Source organism: Mustelus asterias, chromosome 15, assembly GCF_964213995.1.
Source record: "Mustelus asterias chromosome 15, sMusAst1.hap1.1, whole genome shotgun sequence".
Lineage (NCBI taxonomy): Eukaryota > Metazoa > Chordata > Chondrichthyes > Carcharhiniformes > Triakidae > Mustelus > Mustelus asterias.
In genome coordinates, this window is record NC_135815.1 from 29,367,049 (window position 1) to 29,389,928 (window position 22,880).

The following is a 22,880-nucleotide window of genomic DNA, read 5'->3' on the forward strand; positions in this document are numbered from 1 at the left end:
TTGGTCAAAGAAGTTGGATCTAAGAAGAATCTTAAAGGAGTAGAAGTAGCTCTGATGAAGAATCATCCAGACTCGAAACATTAGCTCTACTCTCCAAAGATGCTGCCAGACCTGCTGAGTTTTATCAGCATTTAATGTGTTTATGCTTGTGTCATATTTGGTGTGGAGGTTGATGCTAGCAGGTCCACCCAATGAAGAGTCAGCCACATTGCTGTGAGCCCAGGAGTCACATGTAGGCCAGGCCACCTAAGGATGGCAGATTTCCTTTGCTGAAGAATGTTCACAGGGATATTGCTTCAGGATTTAAAAAAAATAAAGGCCATTATAATGCATTAAACCTCCGAGGAATTCATTACAAATTGTAATTACATTTAGCTGAAAGCCTCACACTCTTGTTCCAAGCAAATGCTGAAATACACATTTGTCTGCTGCCATTATTGGAATTGTCTGGAATTAACCACTGGTTGTCACTGCAGTCAACAACTTGTTGTTTTGCTTTCGTTTATTCAGGCAGTTCATTTACTGCAGTCCCACTTTGACTCAAAACAAAGAACCAATTCAAATCTTCACGAAGAGCTGCATGACATCATTGGCTGCACCAGAGCCAAAATATGGTTGGCAACAAGGTAAGTTTGAATTTCAGTCTAAGTCAGTACTAAATAGGGAGTAGTTCTATTTTTTTAAGTTAGGTATATATTTAGAATCTCCTGTTAAAATTTAAAGATGTTTGTTTGTGTATTTTAATAATTTCTTGTGCATCTGTCTAAGTGTTGGCAGATTTAATGGCACCATTTCTTTTTCCTTTAAGGTAAAATATTAAGGTAAAATAACCAAGTGTTCTGTCTCTGCCAATTTAGTTACAATTCTTGAAGTAATTTTCAGGATCTTGGTGTTCATTCTTTTGCCTCTATGCCAACAGCAACTCGCATTTATATTGCACTGTGAATGTAGTAATACTTCCCAAGGTATTTCACAGGAACAATCATCAAACAAAATTTGACACTGAGCTACTTCAGGGGCTATTCGGATAGGTGACTAATGAACATCTTAAAGGAAGAGAAGGAGGTAGAGAAACAGTTTTAGGGAGGAAACTCCAGAGCTTAGAGCGAAGGCAGCTACTAAAGGCATGGCTGGCAATGGTGGAATGATGAAAGTCAAGGATGCACGAGGCCAGAATTGAGGATCACATATCTCAGAGCTTTAGAAATGTGGGACATAGGAGCAGGATAGGCCATTTGGCCTGTTGAGCCCACCCTGTCATTCAGCTAGATCATGGATCAAAGCTATTTTCCTACATTTTCCCCAAATCCCTTGATGTCTTTAATATTTAGAAGTTTATTGATCTTTGGCCGGGATTTTCCTGTCCTTTCTGTAGTGGCGTCATGATGAGCTATAGCGGAAAGTATTGCAGTGTTGTAAAACCAGATGTGAAAGAGCCATTCAGTCCTCAATGGTGGGTGCTTTTCCCACCGCACAACATCATGAATGTTCTTTCCATCAGTGATACTGTCATGCATACTCATTAAAAGCGGTGCTTGTCGGAATCATACTCCTGACTCTGGATCAATATGGCATGTTGGGGTACAATTAGCCCAACAGTGTTTCACAATGCTACATAAATAGAGCGGCGCGATGGCACAGTGGTTAGCACTGCTGCCTCACAGCCCCAGGGACCTGGGTTCGATTCCCGACTTGGGTCATTGTCTGTGTGTGGAGTTTGCATGTTCTCACTGTGTCTGCGTGGATTTCCTCCGGGTGCTCCGATTTCCTCCCACAGTCCAAAGATGTGCGAGTTAGGTGGATTGGCCATGATTAATTGCCCATTAGTGTCAAGGAGATTAGCAGGGTAAATATATGGGGTTACAGGGATAAGGCCTGGGTGGGATTGTTGTCAGTGCAGGCTTGATGGACTGAATGGCCCCCTTCTGCACTGTAGAGATTCTACGATGCAATGAAATGACATGCACCTGACGATATGCGCATGAAGAAATTGAGCAACAAACAAATTAAATGAGGATGAACTCAACTACTGAGTTCTCTGGACGATTGGTGCATTGCACTGGGGGGCTGATTAATGGACCAACCAATAGATATGAATATTCTCAATGAGGTGATCAAGAAGGCAAATGGGATGTTGGCCTATATCGCAAGGGGGATAGAATATAAAAGCAGAGATGTCTTGCTGCATCTGTACAGGGCATTGGTGAGGCCGCAGCTGGAATACTGTGTGCAGTATTGGTCCCCTTATTTGCGGAAGGATATATTGGCCTTGGAGGGAGTGCAGAGAAGGTTCACCAGGTTGATACCAGAGATGAGGGGTGTTGATTATGAGGAGAGACTGAGCAGATTGGGTTTGTATTCGTGGGAATTTAGAAGGCTGAGGGGGGATCTTATAGAGACCTATAAGATAATGAAGGGGTTGGATAGGGTAGAGATGGAGAGATTCTTTCCACTTAGAAAGGAAACTAGAACTAGAGGGCACAGCCTCAAAATAAAGGGGGGTCAGTTTAGGACAGAGCTGAGGAGGAACTTCTTCCCTCAGAGGGTGGTGAATCTCTGGAATTCTCTGCCCACTGAAGTGGTGGAGGCTACCTCGTTGAATATGTTTAAATCACGGATAGATGGATTCCTGATCGGTAAGGGAATTAGGAGCTATAGGGATCAGGCGGGTAAGTGGAACTGATCCACTTCAAATCAGCCATGATCTTATTGAATGGTGGGGCAGGCTCGAGGGGCTAGATGGCCTACTCTTGCTCCTATTTCTTATGTTCTTATGTTCTTAACACTTTGTATTTTAATGCTTGTTCCTGAGACAGTGATGAGTTTTGATGTTTGTTTGTTTTCTCACCTTCACCTTCGAATGTGGCCTTGCATTTTTAAGTAGTTTGTCCTGTCTCAGTCCAAATTGTACAGTTTGAATTGTAATATAAAAGCAAAATACTGCGGATGCCAAGAATCCATTACAAGCTCACCGACTCCCACAAATGCAGGAGTTGGAACGTCTTGTTGAAGTTGTACAAGACATTGGTAAGGCCACACTTGGAATACTGTGTACAGTTCTGGTCACCCAATTATAGAAAGGATATTATTAAACTAGAAAGAGTGCAGAAAAGATTTACTAAGATGCTACCGGGACTGGATGGCTTGAGTTATAAGGAGAGGCTGGATAGATTAGGACTTTTTTCCCCAGAGCACAGGAGACTTAGGAGTGATCTTATCGAGGTCTATAAAATAATGAGGGGCATAAATCAGTTAGATAGTCAACATCTTTTCCCAAAGGTAGGGGAGTCTAAAACTAGAGGGCATAGGTTTAAGGTGAGAGGGGAGAGGTACAAAAGGGTCCAGAGGAGCAATCTTTTCACACAGAGGGTGGTGAGTGTCTGGAACAAGCTGCCAGAGGTAGTAGTAGAGGCGGGTACAGTTTTGTCTTTTAAAAAGCATTTAGACAGTTACATGGGTAAGATGGGTATAGAGGGATATGGGCCAAACGTGGGCAATTGGGACTAGCTTAGTGGTTAAACAAAAGGGTGGCTTGGACAAGTTGGACCCAAGGGCCTGTTTCCATGCTGTAAACTTTATGACTCTACAGCTCTTCACACCCCACATCCTGTAAGGACTCCATCCCATTGTCTCAGTTCCTTCGCTTCCGCCACATTGTTCAGATGATGCCACTTTCAAAGTAGCGCTGCCGATATGTCTTCCTTCTTCCTCAATCGTCGTTTTCCAGACAAGGCTCTCAACCGTGTCCAACCCATCCTTCGGACCACTGCTCTCACCTCCTCCTGTCCTTCCCAAACCAGGATAGGGGCCCCCTTGTCCTCATTTTTCACCCCACCAGTCTCCGCATTCAAAGGATCATCCTCCGCCATTTCCGCCAACTCCAGCATGATGCCACTACCCAACACATCTTCCCCTCACCCTCTCGTCAGCATTCCGCTTGGACCGCTCTCTCCGGGCACCCTGGTCCATTCCTCCGTCACACCCAACACCACACACCTGCCCATGGCACCTTCCCATGCATTCGTAGAAGCTGTAACACCTGCCCCTTTACCTCCTCCCTGTTCACCATCCCAGCTCCCAAACACCCCTTTCAGGTGAATCAGTGTTTCACATGCTCCTCCTTCAATCTGGTCTATTGCATTTGTTGCTCCCAATGCAGTCTACTCTACATCAGAGAGACCAAACATCGACTGGGTGGCTGCTGAACACCTTTTGTCCATCCGCAAGCAGGACCCAGACCTTGCCACTTCAACACATGTCCACATGTCCGTCCTTGGCCTTTTGCAATGTTCTTGTGAACCCTAATGTAAACTGGAGGAACCGCTTCCAATTGGACACTTTACAGCCTTCTGGACTGAACATTGAGTTCAACACTTCAGAGGATGAACTCTCTCCTCCACCTTCACCCCATTTCCATTTATTTTATTTCATTTCATTTCATCTCTTTCTTCCATTTTATCATCCTTCTTTCTCACTTCTCCATTCATGCTCTCCACACCCCCCACCCCCTCTTCAGTGCAACTGCCGCAGTCCTTTAACAATCTGTACCTCTCTTCTGTCACTCTCGCATTCTGATCATTTAATGGACACTCTTAGCACCCTCTCAGCCTTCTGTGTCCTTATTTATATTCTCTTTGTCCAATTCCACACCCCCCTCCCCCCCCACCCCAGTAGTATAAATCTGTGCTCTTAGCTCTGATGAAGGGTCATCCAGGCTCAAAACACTGGCTCTATTCTCTCCCCACAGATGCTGTCAGACCTGCTGAGATTTTCCAGCATTTTCTGTTTTTGTTCGAATTGTAATTCTGCATCAGAGCTTTCCAGAAGCTGGTCAACTGGCATTACCAGACGTCAGGCAACTTGTGGCAGCCATGTTTAGTCAGGGTCTTTGCTTGTCTTTACAAACAGTTCAGCATGTTTGCTCAGCCGGTGAAATTACAAATTTTCATCATCGTGATAGTATAAAAACTCAATAAGTGCTTTCTAGCTTATTTAGCAAACATTGGTTTTGAATTATCTAAGTTTTAAAACTGAAGTGTGAAATTGTATTTCTCTTTTCTAGCTTTTGTTTCCAAATACAAGTTTATCTCTGTGCATAGCAAGCAATAACATTTTCAGTCATGTGGAACTTTTTGTGAAAAAAAGCAATTCCCAAGCTGATGCTTATGACTGGGATCCTACTTAGTTGTACAGTAGGAGTGATATTTTGAATCCAATTGCAAGGACTGTGAATATACCATATAAGATAAATTCTAATATGGCTCCATATTAAAATGAAGTCAACCTGAGCCTTTTACATTTCCTGTTATAGATCGAGGCTTATTCTCATTCTGAATGTAAGTAAAAATACGTTCAGTGGAGTGGTTCCAAACACCAAGTGCCAGAAAGTTCAAAGTGTGACCCTGGCGCCATTTTAGCAGCAGTGCAGATTCAGCTTCAATTCAATGCAAGTGCAAGCAATTTGTTGGGAAACTAAAGGAAACATCTGTCTACTACCACATGTAGCCTTTGGCAACTTTGTGCATTATTTTTGGAAGTGTGAATTTGTGTTATCAAAACCCATTTTGCGCTGGTGAATAATTCATACAAGTGTTCTGTCCAGGCCTTTCGTATCTTATCAAAAGATAAGCCCAGTGTCTTTGAGTTTTGAAGGGATTTATACACATGCAGATGAGACAAACTGTGCTTTGTGGTTTAATCTGTTGCAAATGGTTTAACTTGCACAATTCAAGCCCATACTGCAAAAAGACAATACTTCCACCAGATCAAATGCATGTTTGGAGAGAAAGTATATCACTAAATAAACATTTTTTGTTTGCCAAACAAAAATCAGTCCAAACTGCAACATTTTTAAGTTAACTAGCCACCCCACCACCAATTCAGGGACTGCAATATATTAATCACTCACCATATAAATACAGGCCAGATTTTCACTACTGAGGTGAATAGCTGGAGTAAAGTTCTTCTGAAATAGTTCTTCTAGCTGCATTCTTGGCTGGGAGGCTAGACTCATAAAGGGATTATCTTTACAGGAGGTTCTGCCTTGACAACTGGAGAAAACAATTGTCAAACTTTCATTAACATTTTGAAGTTGTTTCTATGCTCTCTTTTGTCAAGGTCTCATTGTTTATTTTCACAAGATTAAGAGGTGTGAAACGTTTGAAGACTCAGCTATTGATACTTCATTGGTCTATCTGATTAACATGTTTATAGGCTGTGGGAACAACAATCTTTTTCAAAAGACATTATCATATGGCTCATGGGTCCAATAATAGTGTACATTAAGTTTATGTATATGAAGGACCATGAGTTGGTATGGGGACTATAAAGGCCCTACGGATGTATGTGTAGGGCATGAGGTGCCACTGTGTTTAAATGAAGGGGTGTGGGTAACTCTTTTTTCAGATGTTCCTGAATCTAGATGATTGTTCACAATGACTATCAGTAGAAGTGGATCATGAATCATCCAAAAACTGGCCCAACTCCTTGAAAATTTCATGGTGGACAATGAGTTATCGACCCCCACAATGGAGCCATCCAAGTTGGGGGTGCGCAGCTTTTTCCCATGCTGGTGAAAGTTGTGGGTGCCAGGAATGATGAAATCAGATCCCACATGCCATTTTTAAATGGCACTGGAGTCATTCTGATCACAAATATCTGGGCCATTTTGCCTAGATGTGCTCATATTGGAAATTATAATTAGGCAAGCAAGAAAAAGTAATTTTGATTAGGGTTTGCATGGGGATTCAATCTGGTGATGCTATCAAAGGAAAGACAGAGTATTTTAAAAACCGCAGTACAGAATGAGAAAAGACCTTTTCACCTCATTCCTTTTATGGACTCTAACCTAGTTGTTTAACCTTCTGAAACAATATTCCACATTAATATTTTCTAAATTTGAAGGTGAATGAGCAATGTTCAAGAATATTTATTCATCTAGGGGTGATGGCCACTGCTATTCTCCAAATTTCTGGTCCAGGGGACTCTGCTATTTTTAAACACAGATTTATACTTGAAAGAGGCCATTTTTCCCATCATTTCCGTACTGGCTCTTTAAAATAGCAAATGGAAATTAACACTGTTGCCCATTTGCTTCTTGTGTCCTGTATTTTCCTCTATTTCAAATGTTTATCCACATTTCTCTTTGCAGATGCATTGTTCCCTCCGATAATCACACCCTGTGACAAAGCATTTAATGTTCCAACAATTCTCTATAAAGGAGTGTCTCCAAACTGACCTCCTTACTCTACTGGATAATATTTAAACGAATCATCCCTATCACTGACCAAAGAGACTAGTCTTTCCTTATTTATTCAATTAAAAATCCTCATATTTTTAAAAACCCTTTATTAAATGTTTCATGAACCCCTCTGCAGTGCAGAAATTGGCCTTGTATCTCAAATTTATGCCTGGTATTATCCAAGTGTATGTATGGTGTAAATTCTTTGTATTGTACTTTCTGTCGCAGTATCCAAATCTGCACACAGTTTTTACCTCTGGCCTATTTTTCATTGATTTGCCATTACTTCTTCATTCTTGAACTGGCCTTTTTTATGGCTTTATCTGTTGTCGTCACCTTTTCAGGTAATAATACATTGAATCTTTGGTCACCCTGTTCCTCTGCACCCTTTGGCACCTTACAATTGAGTATATACTCCAATTCGCGCTCGATTCATTCTGGAATCCATCGCCCTTTATACTAAATTGATGCCATTTTTGTGACCTTATGATAAAGTTCATTAATGAAATAGTTGAGGATGACTGGGCCGAGGACAGTGCCCTGAGGAACTACTGAATTGCTTCCTAGGACTGCAGTGATCGATCTTTGACAACCAGGACAACAGTTGTTTTTATGTGTGTCAATTATAACTGCAGATACTGGAAGATCTTCCAATTTACTTCAATTTCGTTCCAGCTCCTTGGTGTCATGTTCATTCAAATGCTGTCTCGATGTGGATGCCAATTGCTTTTCATTGGCTTCTTGCATTTAACTTTTGTTTCTATGCCCGAATAATGACTGTTATGAGGTCTGAAGCCCAGTAGTTTTGGTGGAGCAGAAATTATGGGGGAGAATTTTCCTGTCCCACTGCCACAGGAATTGTAGCGGGGACGGACGGACCATGCAAAGGTCAGTTGACTTCTGGTGGGATTTTCCAGTTTTGGGGAAAGCATGGCTGGAAAATCCCGCCCTATGTGTTAGTGAAGAGGTTCTTGGATTCAAGGCTTAATTTTTGTTTGAGTTCTCATTCCATTGTTGGGAGGAAATGCGGATCGATAACCCACGTTTGCTGCCTCTGAGTTCCTGAGGGTGCTTTTCAAGGAGATGGCCACTTATTGGAAGCCCCATCCAGTTAGGAGGCACTCCAGCACTGAAAGATGGGCATCCCCTACTGTCAGAGATGTGAACTGGCAATGTAGATAGGAAAATTAGAGGGAGCTCAAGACGGCAGTGTCTTCTGAAGAATTTTTCTAAGAGGAACCTTTCCACAGGAGGACCTGCAACTGCAGCTTTGTCAAGATACAGCTGTTCGGAAGAAGTTCAACTCAATCATTGGATCCCCTTCCCTTCCACCTATTCTGTCAAAACCTCCACCTCTCCCTCCCTGTCTGCTGCCAGAAGAAGGCTTCAGTTTATTGGCCAGGCTTTAGATCTCACATTTCCAGATGCCTCCTGAGAAGTGCCATCAGTAGGCAATTTAATTGGCTATCCACCACTGGCGAGTAGCTAACTGTAGCCCATCTATTTAACCAGCCTCAATGAACATTGCTGGGAGACAGGGCTATGGTGACATGACAGCTGGTAGCAGAAAATTGAGCCCCCCCCCCGCCCCTGCCACCACCTGCACTGGCCCTGCCTGCTCAGCCAAATAAAAGTGCAGGCCTGTGTGTCGCTTGATGACATTATTGATGATTTCTTCCATCAATATACTGATGACTAACATGAGTGTGGCAATGAACCAGGTTAGATTTGTCCTGCTTTTTGTGGATAGGACATATCTGGGTAATATCTGCATTGTCTGTAGATGTCAATATCACAAGTTTAATTTGTGAAGATACGACAAAGATTTGTGGCATAGGACTCCTGTTAGGACTCCTGCCTCACAGCACTAGGGACCCGAGTCCAATGCCAGCCTTGGGTGACTGTCTGAGGGAGTTTGCACATTCTCCCCGTGTCTGCTTGGGTTTCCTCTGGATGCTCCAGTTTCCTCCCACAGTTCAAAGATGTGCAGGTTAGGTGGATTGGCCATGCTAAATTGCCCCTTCGTATCCCAAGATGTGCAGGTTAGGGGGATTCGTGGGGTAAATGTGTGGGGTTACAGGGATAGCGCAGGGGCTAGGCCTGAGAAAGCTGCTCTGTCGGAGAGTTGGTGCAGACTCAATGGGAGGAATGGCCTCCTGCACTGTAGGGATTCTATGATTTCTTTAATACATCAGCCATTTCTTGATTATATATTCTCTCTTTCAACTCATCCTTTAATTGATCTTTCCCGTCTTTAGTAAATTGTCAGTTTCTTGTACAGCAACAAAAGGGTACCAAAGTTTTTTGCAGCTGTTATTACTGTTTGTATTCCGTTTAAAAGGAGGCCATTTGGCCCATTGTATTCATGCCAGCTCTCTGCTTTTAGTTTCCTTAACTAGCAATTTTAGCACCCCAGTCCTCGAGGAGGACTTCTTGTGACCATGTAACTTTAAATATTTAGCATTTAGCTGAGGTTATTTTTTAGCTGTTTATTATTTAGCTGTTAACTCCTTATTTAGCTGTTCTGTTTCCCTATTTTCCTAGTTTGAATCTTTTTCTACGTTTGTTAAAAAAATTAACATTATCTGCTGCAGTTTAATTTCAAGTTCTTTTCCCTAAAATCTGCTCTGATTGCCTGTTTCACATGTGTTTTGAAACAGTAACTGCTTGCTGCTAATTTGATTTTCATTCCAACATTCCATTTGCTCCTGGTCATCCACCATACCTTTAACGTCTAAATCCTTCATGATTATCATGTTCCTATTTACTGCACCATTCTCCTCACCACTTGCAGCTTATGGTACTGTTCAGTGTTAATCTTATCGCTTGTACTCTCGACCAAGATTGCCTCTGCCAACCCCCTGGTATAAGCCCCTTTGCTTAACCAGTAAAGCACTCAAAAAAAGTTGACAAGCTGTTTTCTGTGCTACAGATATTTATCAGGCTCAGTAGAAAGTTGTTTTAGAGTTTCACATCTTGGGACATCAGGGAATAGAAACACTGGCCTCAACATGAATCCCTAAGACATGTGGGAGAGTGTTGGAAGGGTGTTATAAAAATTAAATTAGTGGAACCTGACTGCAACACACCACACTTGAAACCACCACAATTTTTACAGGCTTTGTGTCAGGGCATCTGACTGTCCTGCGAAGGAGAGGCTAAAACCTATTAACATATTTAAATAATGCAAGTCCGATTGAAGTTGACCCATCCTACTCATGTTTCTTGTAGGTTAGGAAATGACAACGAAAAAGAGGCAGAAGCTATCAGCTAGCCAAGATGAGTGGTGCTTTCAGCAATCCTTGTTGGCCACAAGGAGTAGAAGAGCTGCCCCTTGGCTCTTCAAGGAAACCTTTGAGTCACGATTCTCCAGAATAAAATCTAAGTGCTGCCACCCACGGGAAAACCGGAGTGTTTCCCACTGGCTGCGCTTGCCAGTTGGGATTCAGCCACCTTTTGTTGGGGAAAAAATCCCCAACGGGGAACATGCTGGTCAGCCCAGCTTCATAGGAACATGGCGTCCAGATCTCAAGTTAAGTGACAAGACCCCCTCCCATCCCCACAGAAATGATGACCCAACACAGACCAAGGGAGCACCCCCCAAGCCTTCACCATCAAGGGCAAACTCACTCCCATCACAAATGTATGGGGTCGTCGCCACCACCCTACCACACCATGCAGGCATGAGGATGCCCCCTCCCCGGTCAGCGATCTCACCCACCGCCCAACCCACCCCATCCCCAATGAGAGACACCTCCTATATGGGGTCACCAAAGACCTTGCCCCACTTCAGGCCCTGCCCCTTGGCAGTGACAACCTGGCACTGTGCCTTGCCATCCAGTCACTGGCACCCTAGCAGTGTTGTGTCGCTGCCAGGGTGTCACTGTGACAGTTACTGCCAGGGTGCCAGGTGGCAGGGGACATTGTCAGGGTGGCAGTGGAAGTGGTGCCAGCCTCTTCTTTTGGGTGAAAGCTACCTTCAGTACAGGCATTCCAGCATGAGAGATTGAAGAAGACCCAATATGAAAAAAAAGTCAGCCAATGTCTTCAGAACAAAGAGTAAGCCTGTTTAAAAAATAATATACATTACTCAATCCTGACTGCACAACAAATGATATTCACATAGTTCTACCATGGTGTTCCAGATTATTATTCATCATTTATATGTATATCTTTTCATGTAACTTTCAATCCTAAATTCATTGGGACAGTCTACTTCACATAAATTACCTTTTGGGTAAGTTGTGATTCTAGTCCCATTTGAAGCTTGCTAGATTTGTACCACATCATTGTCGGCATTAGCAGGATGCAAGTCTGTAAGACAGAATTTACTTTGCAAGTAAGTTTGGTCTACTTCCATTGCCTAAGCAATACATGTAAAAGTTATTATCCTTATTTAGGGTTCAGTGATGATGATGAGCTGTATACAATTGTTAAATGATCCATTTCTGGTGTCTTGGTTCTATGTGTACTATTAAATTTAGCATTGCTCACTTCTAATAGTAATATTTTGTGCTCAACACCATTTTCCTGTTTGATGTCTCAGCACAAAAATAATTTCTACTTACAGTATAACTCATTAAAAAAGTAATTGCAGCCAATATTGTGTAAACATTTTAAGCACTGTGTTAAGTTCACAGTGATTACAATTTTATGGTTAAAATTAATATAAGGACAATTTAAATTTTTTTTAAACAAACTTTGCAGATGCAAGCACTTTCTTTTATTGAATCTGACCTTCCAATTCAATTTGTGGTATCTTATAAACAGCAAGGTCTCAGTTGAAAATTGGAAGACCAAAACCTCTCTTCGATTCCCCATCACAAACTTTGTAACGTAGTTACTGATTCCTCCATCCTCCTTGGCTACTGTTCTAGGCTGAATTATACTATTCGCAGCCCTGCTGTGTCCTGTTTGTCCCTGGGCTGAGCTTCCGACAGCATATCCTCTCTCATCATCGATATCACCTACTTTCACTTCTGTAACATCGCAAGTCTCCAATCTAGGTTTAGCCCGTCTGTCACTAAAATGTCCTTATCCGTGTTTCTTATACCTCCAGATTTGAATATTCCAATGCTCATGGCTCGATATCTTGTCTGGCCTCCTAATTTCCACGCTCCATTAACTTGAGCTAATTCAAAACTCTGCTGTCCATATTCTAGCACACACTAAGTTCTATTCACCCATTACTCTGTAGCTTGCTGATCTACATTGGCTCTTGGTCCACCAATGCCTCATGTTTAAAATTCTCATCCTTGCATTAAGACCACACATGCTCCCCTTTTCCCTAACCCTGTAACCTCCTCCAGCCGTACAACCCTCTAAAAACTCTTCCTTTAATTTCGGCCATTTGTACATTTTCAATATCTTTCATCTAATCACCTCCCCTCCTCCTGTATGATATTCTTTAAAATCTACCTCTGACCAGATTTTTTTGTCACCTGTTCTAATGTGTCCTCCTTGGCCCAGTATCAACGTTTGTCAGATTACTCTATTGTACAGTGTAACTTGAGGTGCCTTACTTCCTTAAAGGTGCTGTATAAATGCAAGCTGTTTTCATTTTTGATCAGCATTTGGAAGAATGATAGAGAGGTTGTGTTCTTTAGTTACCTTCATATGGCTATATTTTTAATTCTAAAACAAAAAGGGTGTATCCTATCTAAAGGGAAAATGCTTACGATCTAAATTTAGGTTTTGTGTTATAGTTCAGTAACTTTCTCACCAAACCGATAACACAATGATCACTACACCATAGAGGAGTAATTATTGCACTGTAATGTTACAAAAATTCATTTGTGGAAGTAAATCAGCTTTGTTCATAATTTCTGATTCCTAGTGTAATTTTATTATTGTATATGTTGAAAGCCTTGCCCCTTTCAAGTCTCCAAATTATTTTTTTTAAATGCCATAGATCAGTCTCCAAAATTGAGAGGGTGGCCAACTTGTCCCTAACCCTATTATAAAGTCCACTTCCCTGTGATTTTAGTCTTCTTTCTTGCTGCTCTCTTCTAGGGAATTGTGTTTTCTCTGTTATGCATATCCCTCATTGGCTTAAGTCAGTATCATCTTGCACAATTTATTACTTAACTATTTTCCACAGAAAACATTTGTGAAAAATATTAGATTTTAAAAAATTATTCTGGTGAGTTTTGTTTTTTAGAAGATGACACAGATGAAGTGAGATTAAGATGTGGACCTTATATTTTCCAGAGATTAAATGCTAAGGGCATAATTCTCCCATGACCATGCTGGTCGGTGGGGATGTCTGGTAGAGACAGAACTTGGCAGGTGTCTAAAAATCGGTTTCACGCTAGTGTGAATATCCCATAGGATACTCTGTTCGTGCCTATCATGACGCATTGGGAAATCTGTTGGAGGTCAGCATGCAATAGTTTTCGTCCCCTTATCTAAGAAAGATATACTGCCATTGGGGACAGTCGAGAGAAGATTCACGAGGTTGATCCCAAGTATGGAGGGATTTTCTTATGAGGAGAGGTTGGGTCTGTACTCATTGGAGTTTAGAAAAATGAGAGACAACCTTTTTAAGACTTGTAGAATTTTCATGGAGCTTGACAGGCTGAGAGGCTGTTTCCCCTTGTGGGAGAGTTTAGGACCAGAAGGCATAGTCTCAGAGTAAGGGGTTGCCCATTTAAGACAGAGATGAGGAGAAATTTCTTTTCTGAGGATAGTGAATCTGTGGAATTCTTTATCACACAGGGCAGTAGAGGCTGGGTCATTAAGTATGTTCAAGGTAGAGATGGACAGATTATTAATCAGTAAGGGAATCGAGAGCTATAAGGATAAGGTGGGAAAGTGGAGTTGAGGATTATCATTATTAGATCAGTCATGATCTCATTGAATGGTGGAGCAGATTCAATGGGCTGCTTGGCCTACTTCCCCCCCGTTCCTGATTCTCAGCAATGCTGGTCCAGAAGATGTCTGGAACAACGTGGCGTGCAGAAATTGGTACAATGTCGGGGTCTGCCTCTGGAATTTGGGATCGAGGCCACCAGCGACCCTGGACCCTAGAACACTACTTCAGTGGGTGGGGAGAGCACCTTCAAGGTGGATCTTCCAAGTTCAGTGTCATGTGGAGGTCCATCTTTTTCAGGAGGTCCATCTTTTTTCTTGCTTCAACGGTGGGTCGGTGATTTTGGGTGCCTTCTCGATATGGCGCACAGATATGATGGTAGGACTCGCACCATCATGCCACTTTACCACAAAAAATGGGGCAAAACCCCCTGGTGTGTAATTAGTGAGGTCGGGCCGGAAGAAATGGCATGGTTTCCTGCCAGACTAGACAGTGAGAAATACTCCACGTTCCTGCCTCTGGTATGGGACTCAGTCTCATATGGAAGAATTAGGATTCTCCAGCTTGTCCAGGTACTTCTACCATTGTGTAGGAAATCTCTTTCATCTCAGTCCACCTCAAGTACAGGTTAAGAAGAGAGATTGGGCTGGACTTAATGCTCCCCTACTGGCAAGTTTAAAGGCCAGGGAGATCATTAAATCCAGTGGGCAGCCAACCCCGTCGCAATTATACTAGCAGCACAGGTGGTGTTGGGTGGCCTGTTGCCAGTGAACTGGCTGAGGACCATAAGTGGGAAATTAATTCCCCCTTGAGGGCCTCAATCAGTCACTGCCAGGATTTAACCAAACGTTGGAGATTCCCACACCAAGTGCCCAGTCCTGCTTGTTGCCCTATATGAGTTGGTGGTGGGGGCTCCCACCTAGTGTCCATCAGAGGGTCACCAAGCTTTTCTCCCACCCCCTCCCCATTTTGTGCACCTCCCATGGTCTTTCAAACCCCAACCCCCTTGTTGAGACCTGTTAGTCTCGCACCAGGTCAAATGCCCAAACATAACTAAATGATTCAAAGTTGCATGCCTGAAATGTTGAAAAGCTGCCAGCCTTTAATTGACTGGCAACTAGTTCTGTGAAATGGGTTTTGCTATCGCTGAGGGGCAGCAATCCCACCTCCAGCCTCTTCACGCTCAGAGGTGTCCCCCTTGATGGGATCCCATATCCTCCCACATCTTAGCTAGAAGGATGGAGATTCTGGAGCCTGGTATAATTCAACCCATCATCACCAAAAAGGCATGTTGGCTTCTGGTAATAGGGTGCAGTAAAAGGATCTGAAATCCAGAAGAGTACTGGACACGAAGATTCTTCCTTGGATTATAGGAAGGAATTCAAAGGGATTATCCTGTTTCCATTAAGCAAGACAACCCACTGAAGAGCTATATGTATGTCATTGCACAAAGGTAAATTTTACCCAATGAACTAAGAAAATCTGATCATTAACCTTGTTCTGTACATGGAATATACTGGAAATAAAGCAGATTAACAATTCAAAGCAAACCTTATTTATTGAGAACTTGGTCCACTTTCAAACAGCTTGAAGAAACATACATGAAAAGACATATATACCAAGTTCAGGCATTATTGTTGCGCCCTTTGGTGGGGTTCCACTATTTTATTAGGTCATTATATGTCAATTCTCATAACAGTCAGATGTTTAGGCAACTTAGAAGAGCAGTTGATGCCTTTGAGTCCCTCGCCAGAATTCTACTGCCCTGCCCACCACGGAATCAGAGCGGGCAAGGGGCGGACAAAGGAAATGTCCGTTGACCTCGGGCAGGATTTTCCGGTCTCACTCGATCGAGGTCGTAAAATCCCGCCCGTTATATCAGTTGGCAACTCCCTCTACTGAAAATCCCAAATACAAAGATGCACTCAACCATTCTGGTGCACTGTGTTGAGATGCAAACATACTTGGTATATACATATGTAGAAGTGACCTTTTTTATTTGTTGCCTGTTCAAGCTGTAAGTTATGCAACTGAAGAATAGACTAATACATTGAAGCTGCAATGCAGCTTGCAATATATTCCTTTGTAGTTGTTTTTATGCTAGTACAGGACAATAGATCCCACCGGTTTTCTTTTCTGAATTGTTTCTAGTTATTTTTCTAGCGTGCTAGTTCCATTCAGCAGATCTATTCAGTGTTGTCACTTCCAATTGACTTTTCCTATCTACTGTTGCTTTCTTTCACATGAAGCTTACGCACATAAATAGCTTACTTGGCACATTGGCCAAAGTCACTCAACATTCTGTGTGACTGCAACTGTGGTATGTTATCCTTTCACCTCATCCCAAAAAAAGTGAAAGAAGAGTACAAGAATGTAAATAGTAACATGTATCTGTCCATAAAGGACAGTGGTTAGATAAAGATAAAAAGCACTAGAATCATACACACGTTAGCAAAGATGTAAGGAACATTCAACTTGTATCATACAGGATATTATGGAAGAGAGAATAGACAGCAGAAAGGAATTTACATGTGCCAAACCACCATAAGTCAATCAACAACACTCGTAATTTTAAACATAAAATTGGTATTGAACTAGAGAGCACTGTGTGCAACAAGTGCTGGAGCTGGAGTCCCAGAAGGAACTTGCTCTAGTAGGGAAGTCTCCTTGTGGTTCCTTTGTTGGTAATGTCATAAATGTTGTAGTAAAACCAATTTGTCAATGAATCACATTTTTCCTAAGATTAGCGGTGCCTTTAAAATAAAAAAAAGACTGTATCTAGATGGATTTATATGGAAAATAAAAAAAGACATGAGCTTTAACAGTCAATTTACTCTAACTTCTCCAGTTCTTTTGCTGTTACTTTGGCAGAAACTCTGTTTATGCATGCAGATATCAGTGGAACAGAATAAATCTGAGCAAATTCCTGTGATGTTTGTGCAGTTAATCAGTGTTTTGACAACTAAGCTTTTTTTATGGTATACTCTCAAAGTAGTTGAAGAAACCAGTACGAATTTCACTTAATTGTGTTCATGTCCAGAAATTGATGCTTAGCAATAGAACATTTTTATTTTTTTGAACCAATTTGGCATCTCATACTGCCAGGTCGTGATAACAGGTTTGGGATACTGACTACCTTAAAAACAGGTTTCAAGTCCAACACCCTAACTACACTGCCATGACATTCTCCATGTCCCATACAAGCCAACTTTGTGGTCTCTGAATGAGTTGGCTGAATTTTCAGCAGTTTTGGCTTAGCAAACCATCGATGTTCATTTTGAGATAGGTTGAAACAGCCATACTCGTTTCACTCACGACTTTCATTGCCATTCATGAGAGACAAGTTTTTGATCCTATCCGTCTAAATTTTAACCTTAACTCTTAAAGATGAAAGATAGTGTTCTTGCTCATTCTGCTACCCAGTCTTTATCAGTGAGCATTCTAAATTTTGTTTCAGTTCTTGGAAGTCACAGATGCCAATGGGTAGGACCTGTTAGTGAAAAGTATTTACCATCTGACACATTTTTTGTTAAGTAATGAGATTAGACCCTACAGCCTAACTAAAACTGACTTATTTTAAGCACAGGCTGTTTCTTGTTTCTTGTCAGTGACTGAAATTTGTCCTGAGCACATCTGCTATTGACTTCACCAAAAAATAGATATTTCTAAAAGCTCACTTATAGTTTAAGTGCATTGCATTTCTTGACAAAATGCAAAGGCAAGACATATTTTCAGAATTGACCTGGCCAGGAAAGTTGATGTCTACATGCATAAAAACAATTCGGTATGAAAAGAAAATGCCAAAAATTACAGCAAAATAAATTCTTAAAAACAAGTTTATAAACCAGTCAATCGTTTGATTTAATTACATTTTAATTATTTCAACGTAACAAACTCTTTGAAACAGAATTCAGTGTTGGGCCAAATGGCCGCCTCCTGCACTGTAGGGATTCTATGATTCCACCATTGATATTGTTTCCACTTGCTTTTCCACCCTCCCCAACACTCCCACCAATATTTCATGAATTCAGTTTGTTATTTTCTCATTGGTTACATGGAAACATAGAAACTAGAAAAAGGAGTAGGCCATTTGGCCCCTTGAACCTGCCCTGCCATTCATCTTGATCATGGCTGATCATTGAATTCAATGTCTTGATCCCCGCCCCCCCTTCCTCCCATATCCCTTGATCCCTTTAGCCCCAGGAGCTATATCTAATTTCTTCTTGAAATCAGACATTTTGGCCTCAACTACATTCCATGGTAGTGAATTTGACATATTCACCACCCTCTGGGTGAAGAAATTTCTCCTCAGTTCAGTTCTAAAAGGTTTACCCCTTACCCTCAAACTATGACCCCAGTTCTGGACTCCCTCACTATTGGGAACATCCTTTCTGAATCTACCCTGTCTAACCCTGTTAGAATTGTACGAGTTTCTATAAGTTTCCCTCTCACTCTTCTAAACTCCAGTCTCTCCTCATATGACAGACCTACCATCCCAGGAATCAACCTGGTAAACCTTCGCTGTACTCTTTCTACAGCAAGGACATCCTTCCTCAGATAAGGACATCAAAACATCACACAATAGTCCAGGTGTGGCCTCAGCAACATCCTATACAGTGGCAGCAAAACACCCATATCGCTATACTCAAATCCCTTTGCTATGAAGGCCAACATACCATTTGCTTTCTTTACTGCCTGCTGTACCTGCGTGCTAACTTTCAGCGACTGATGAACGAGGACTCCAAGGTCTCGTTGAGTATCCACTTCTCCCAATTTACACCCATTCAACTAATAATCTGTCTTCCTATTATTGCTACCAAAGTGGGTAACCTGACATTCATCAACATTATACTGCATCTGCCATGCCAGTGCCCACACACTCAGCCTATCCAAATCACGCTGAAGCATCTCTGCATCCTCCTCACAGCTCGCCCTCCCACCCAACTTTGTATCATCTGCAAATTTCGAGATAATACAATCAGTTCCCTCTTCCAAATCATTGATATATAATGTGAACAGTTGGGGTCCTAGCACAGATCCCTATGGAATCCCACTAGTCACTGAGTGCCAATCAGAAAAAGACCCGTTTATGCTGGCTTTTTGCTTCCTATCTGCTAACCAGCATGGTTGCATGATATCTTGCTCTTATTGTCACCTAAATAATATTTTTCTGTAATTGATTTGCATCATTGATTGTTTCTGATTTATTGTTTTCTAGGCAGAACCCTTGTTTGCTGACCAGAGCAACTTTCCTTGATGTCATCAATGTCCTTTGGCATTATTTGGATAAGTCAAAAACAATAGGTAAGATTTTACAGGGTCAAATACTGTATCACTGCTCAGTGTTTTCAGTGACTCCTTGTTAGTAGTATTGATTTGTACACATTTTCTACAAATTAAGGCACTTTAACAAATCAATTTGAGGAATCTTTAAACCCACCCAATTTACGAAGTACACAGAACGTATTAGACTGGTGTTTGTAGAGTCTGTTCCTGTTTGAGATTAAAAAGATAAAGAGCTGTCATGACTGACAAAAGTTGCAGAACAAACATAATGGGCCAAATGGCCTACTTTCTTTTTGATTTGTAGACTGCAAAGCTCAATGAGAAACCTCAGGCGATGCTGCTGGCTGTACCTCACAATTGATAATGCTCAGTTCAATAACAAAACAGTATGAAATAGGTGTTCACCTTAAGTGGGTGTAGATGTCATGAGAGTCATGGGAATATTGCTTCTTTTCAAAATTATTCAAATGGAAGCTCACAAAATATCCATGAAATGCTTAGTGTACTTTAAAATTTAGCTTTACACTGAGCTGAACTTACTATGTCTGATGCAAAGCCTATGTGATGTGAGACTGCCTACAAGAGATGATGTGAGAGATTTTCATCCCATGGGTTTAAGTTGGGTGGAAAGTTAAAATGTTACAATCAGAATTCCAAGCCCAACTCACCCACTTTTGCATTTAATGGAGATGAAATGGGATGGGTCAGCAACCAACTTGCTCCCAGGAGAAGGGTTGGCAATTTAAAAATTATAATGAGGCTGCGTGTGCACTTTTATGCACCGTTTTAAATTTAACCCCGGATGGCCGGGTTTCCTAAATCAGCTACAATGAGGTGAGGCCTATTGGATTCAGGTGCAGTAACCCTCGCTGCCCCTCCAATTGGATACCCTCCTCCAACTCCAACCATCGAGCTTCCAACCTCCTGTTCCTGAGCTTTCCAATTTCTAGCCACTCCCCTAGGCCACTGTTTCTTCTCTCCCTGTCCTGCTCGCTGACCCTGGCTCCCAGTCTGCTGAAGCCTACAATTTAAAATTCTCGTCCATATGTTTAACTTGCTCCATGATCTTTCTCTATAATCTTCAGTGCTATGCTTTTCTCTCTCCTCCCAAAGCTCTCTGTTCTTCTTACTCTGTCCCCTTGAATATTTCTTCTTGTCCCACCATTGGTGACCATGTCATTTGCCATCCAGACCCAATGCTATACAGTTCCAACCCTAAACCCATTCATTTGTCCACTTCCTTCTTTTGTTCACCCGTCCAAATATTCCATTCATAAGCTTTAAATTTCTAAATTTAAGGGACTCATTTAATAAATGGAATTAATTTTATGTACTTATTACTATAAACAAGAGTTAGAGTACAGTGTGCATCTAAAATCAACACATAACAATACAAAAGTAGGGGGGTAGAAGTTGCTTTAATGTTGTTGGGTTTGCCTTGACAGTGTCGGCTTTGCTTCAGATAGTTTATCAATGTCCAAATGGAGGAAGTTATATCAGCCAAACTTTTACTTTGAACATCCTTTATTTTGCTCTCCCTTGTACCTTATGTTTCGACGGTGTCCTTTTCTTTAAACTGTTGCTCAGATGTTTTGCTTTAACCATAAAATTACTGACCTTGGCTCCTCTCATAAACATCAATCAGCCTTTGGCTTGATTGATCTTAAACAAGTTCCAAAATACTGATACTAGTTGCAATGTTTTAATTTCATTGAAGAACGCTACCATTCAATTTTGCCTGACGTTGGGCTTTAATAATAAGGTCTTACATTTTAATCATTACCTTATCTTCTTTTCACTTTCTCACATCTGTCCAGTCATCCCTTAATTGTATACGGAAAACCCATGTCACCAGAAAACCTTTTATTATAGTGTAATGAATGGTATGCAACAATAAGTAACTAAAATGTTGAGCATGGTAGTAGAGAATCTTGCTATATTTCTCCCAGTGCTGTCAATATTCTTAATTCAGCACCTCACATTGCTTGTCAACATTATGACCATTAGTTGCCAATTTGAAACATTTGTCATTTTACCCTGTTAAATAGTACAAAATGCTCACACTTTGCCAATTTTTGTATGAAGTACAATGATACAATCTATAATTTAATTTCTAAAATCATAGAATAGAATCATAGAATTCCTACAGTGCAGGATGCCATTTGGCCCATCAAGTCTCACTGACCACAATCCCATCCAGGCCTATACCCTTAACCCATTTATTTACCCTGCTAGTCCCCCTGACACTAAGCGCCAGATTTTACCAAAACTTTTACCAAATCGTCGGGCCTCCTGATTCGGGCACGGGCCAGACCTGCGCCCGAATCGGGTGTCGGTAAAGCAGCGATCTGCTCGGAATCGGGTGCAGATCGCGGTATAGGCCCGACGCCCAACTTTACCGTGATTTTGCACCCAAAAACGGGCGCGAAGTTTTGGTAAAATCGGGCCCTAAGGGGCAATTTAGCATAGCCAGTCAACCTAACTCACACATCTTTGGAATGTGGGAGGAAACCAGAGCACCTAGAGGAAACGCACGCAGACCCGGGAAGAACGTGGAAACTCCACACAGTCACCTGAGGCCAGAATTGAACCTGGGTTCCTGGCGCTGTGAGGCAGCCATGCAAACCACTGTGCCACCATGCCACTCCTGTTATCTCTTTTATATAGTTCAGTTTTTAATACCAATTTTTTTCATACTCACCACTATGCTGTAATGACAATGTGAGTGAGTTTCATTCGCTCATAGGTCACCAGCAATTTCAGAGTGACACATAGCCATCTCCTGGAGGGAAGGGGTTAGGGTAGGACCATTCAGCTGCAGTAGGATATATCTTTGGCTGATTACACATTAGAAACACTGTTGTTTTAAAAAGGAAAGTAGATAAATATTTAAACGGGGGAAATTATTTGGATATAAGTAAAGACTAGGAAAAACAATCTCTTAGAGAGCTGGCACAGGCACAGTAGGGCTGAATGGCCATTCCCTGTGTTTTATGATTCTGAGTTTTAAGTTCAAGAAAATCTTTATTGCATTTCATCTGCCTGGGATCTTAGTCAGAGAACATGGAGGGAGAAAATAACAAGGGAGGGGATTATAATAATGACACAGCAGTAAATTGTCCTAATGGTCCAGAAATACAATAACTTCAAACTATGCAGTACTTATTAATTTTGCTGAAATTGTATGGTATTAAAACTGGTAGTTGTACAGTATAAATTATAACTAAACAATATGGCATAGTTGTAAAATTATGTAGGAACTTTGTGTTACTCTTCTGCAGCATGTTTTTGGTCTAATCAATGTTTGTCTTACCCTAAGGGCTGGTTGCTCTGGGTAGGTCTGGTAGTTCTTGGTGTTATTTTAGAACTTTAAGCCCTTGGAGCATTTATGCTGAGTTGATGAAATCAGTGAGACAAAGCAACTCCTTGAGCTAGATACATAGGTTCATTCAATTACTGTGAAAGTGCTTTGGAAATGTTTAAAGAATCCATGCAAGAAGTTTTGAGCTTTAGGTTGACCAAGGAAAAAATCAGTGCTTATCA

General features: G+C 41.5%; 1 protein-coding gene across 2 annotated transcripts in view; it reads left to right on the forward strand.

The window, feature by feature from the left end:
• Nucleotides 1-22,880, forward strand: part of thada (THADA armadillo repeat containing) — a 330,756-nt gene that overhangs the window by 211,469 nt on the left and 96,407 nt on the right. For both annotated transcript variants that reach the window (XR_013499627.1, XM_078229694.1), the window contains 2 exons: nt 511-626; nt 19,270-19,355. Coding sequence is in view for 1 of the 2 variants with exons in the window: in XM_078229694.1 (XP_078085820.1) it covers nt 511-626; nt 19,270-19,355 (202 nt within the window). In the remaining variant the exon portion in view is untranslated. The remainder of the gene's footprint in view (nt 1-510; nt 627-19,269; nt 19,356-22,880) is intronic.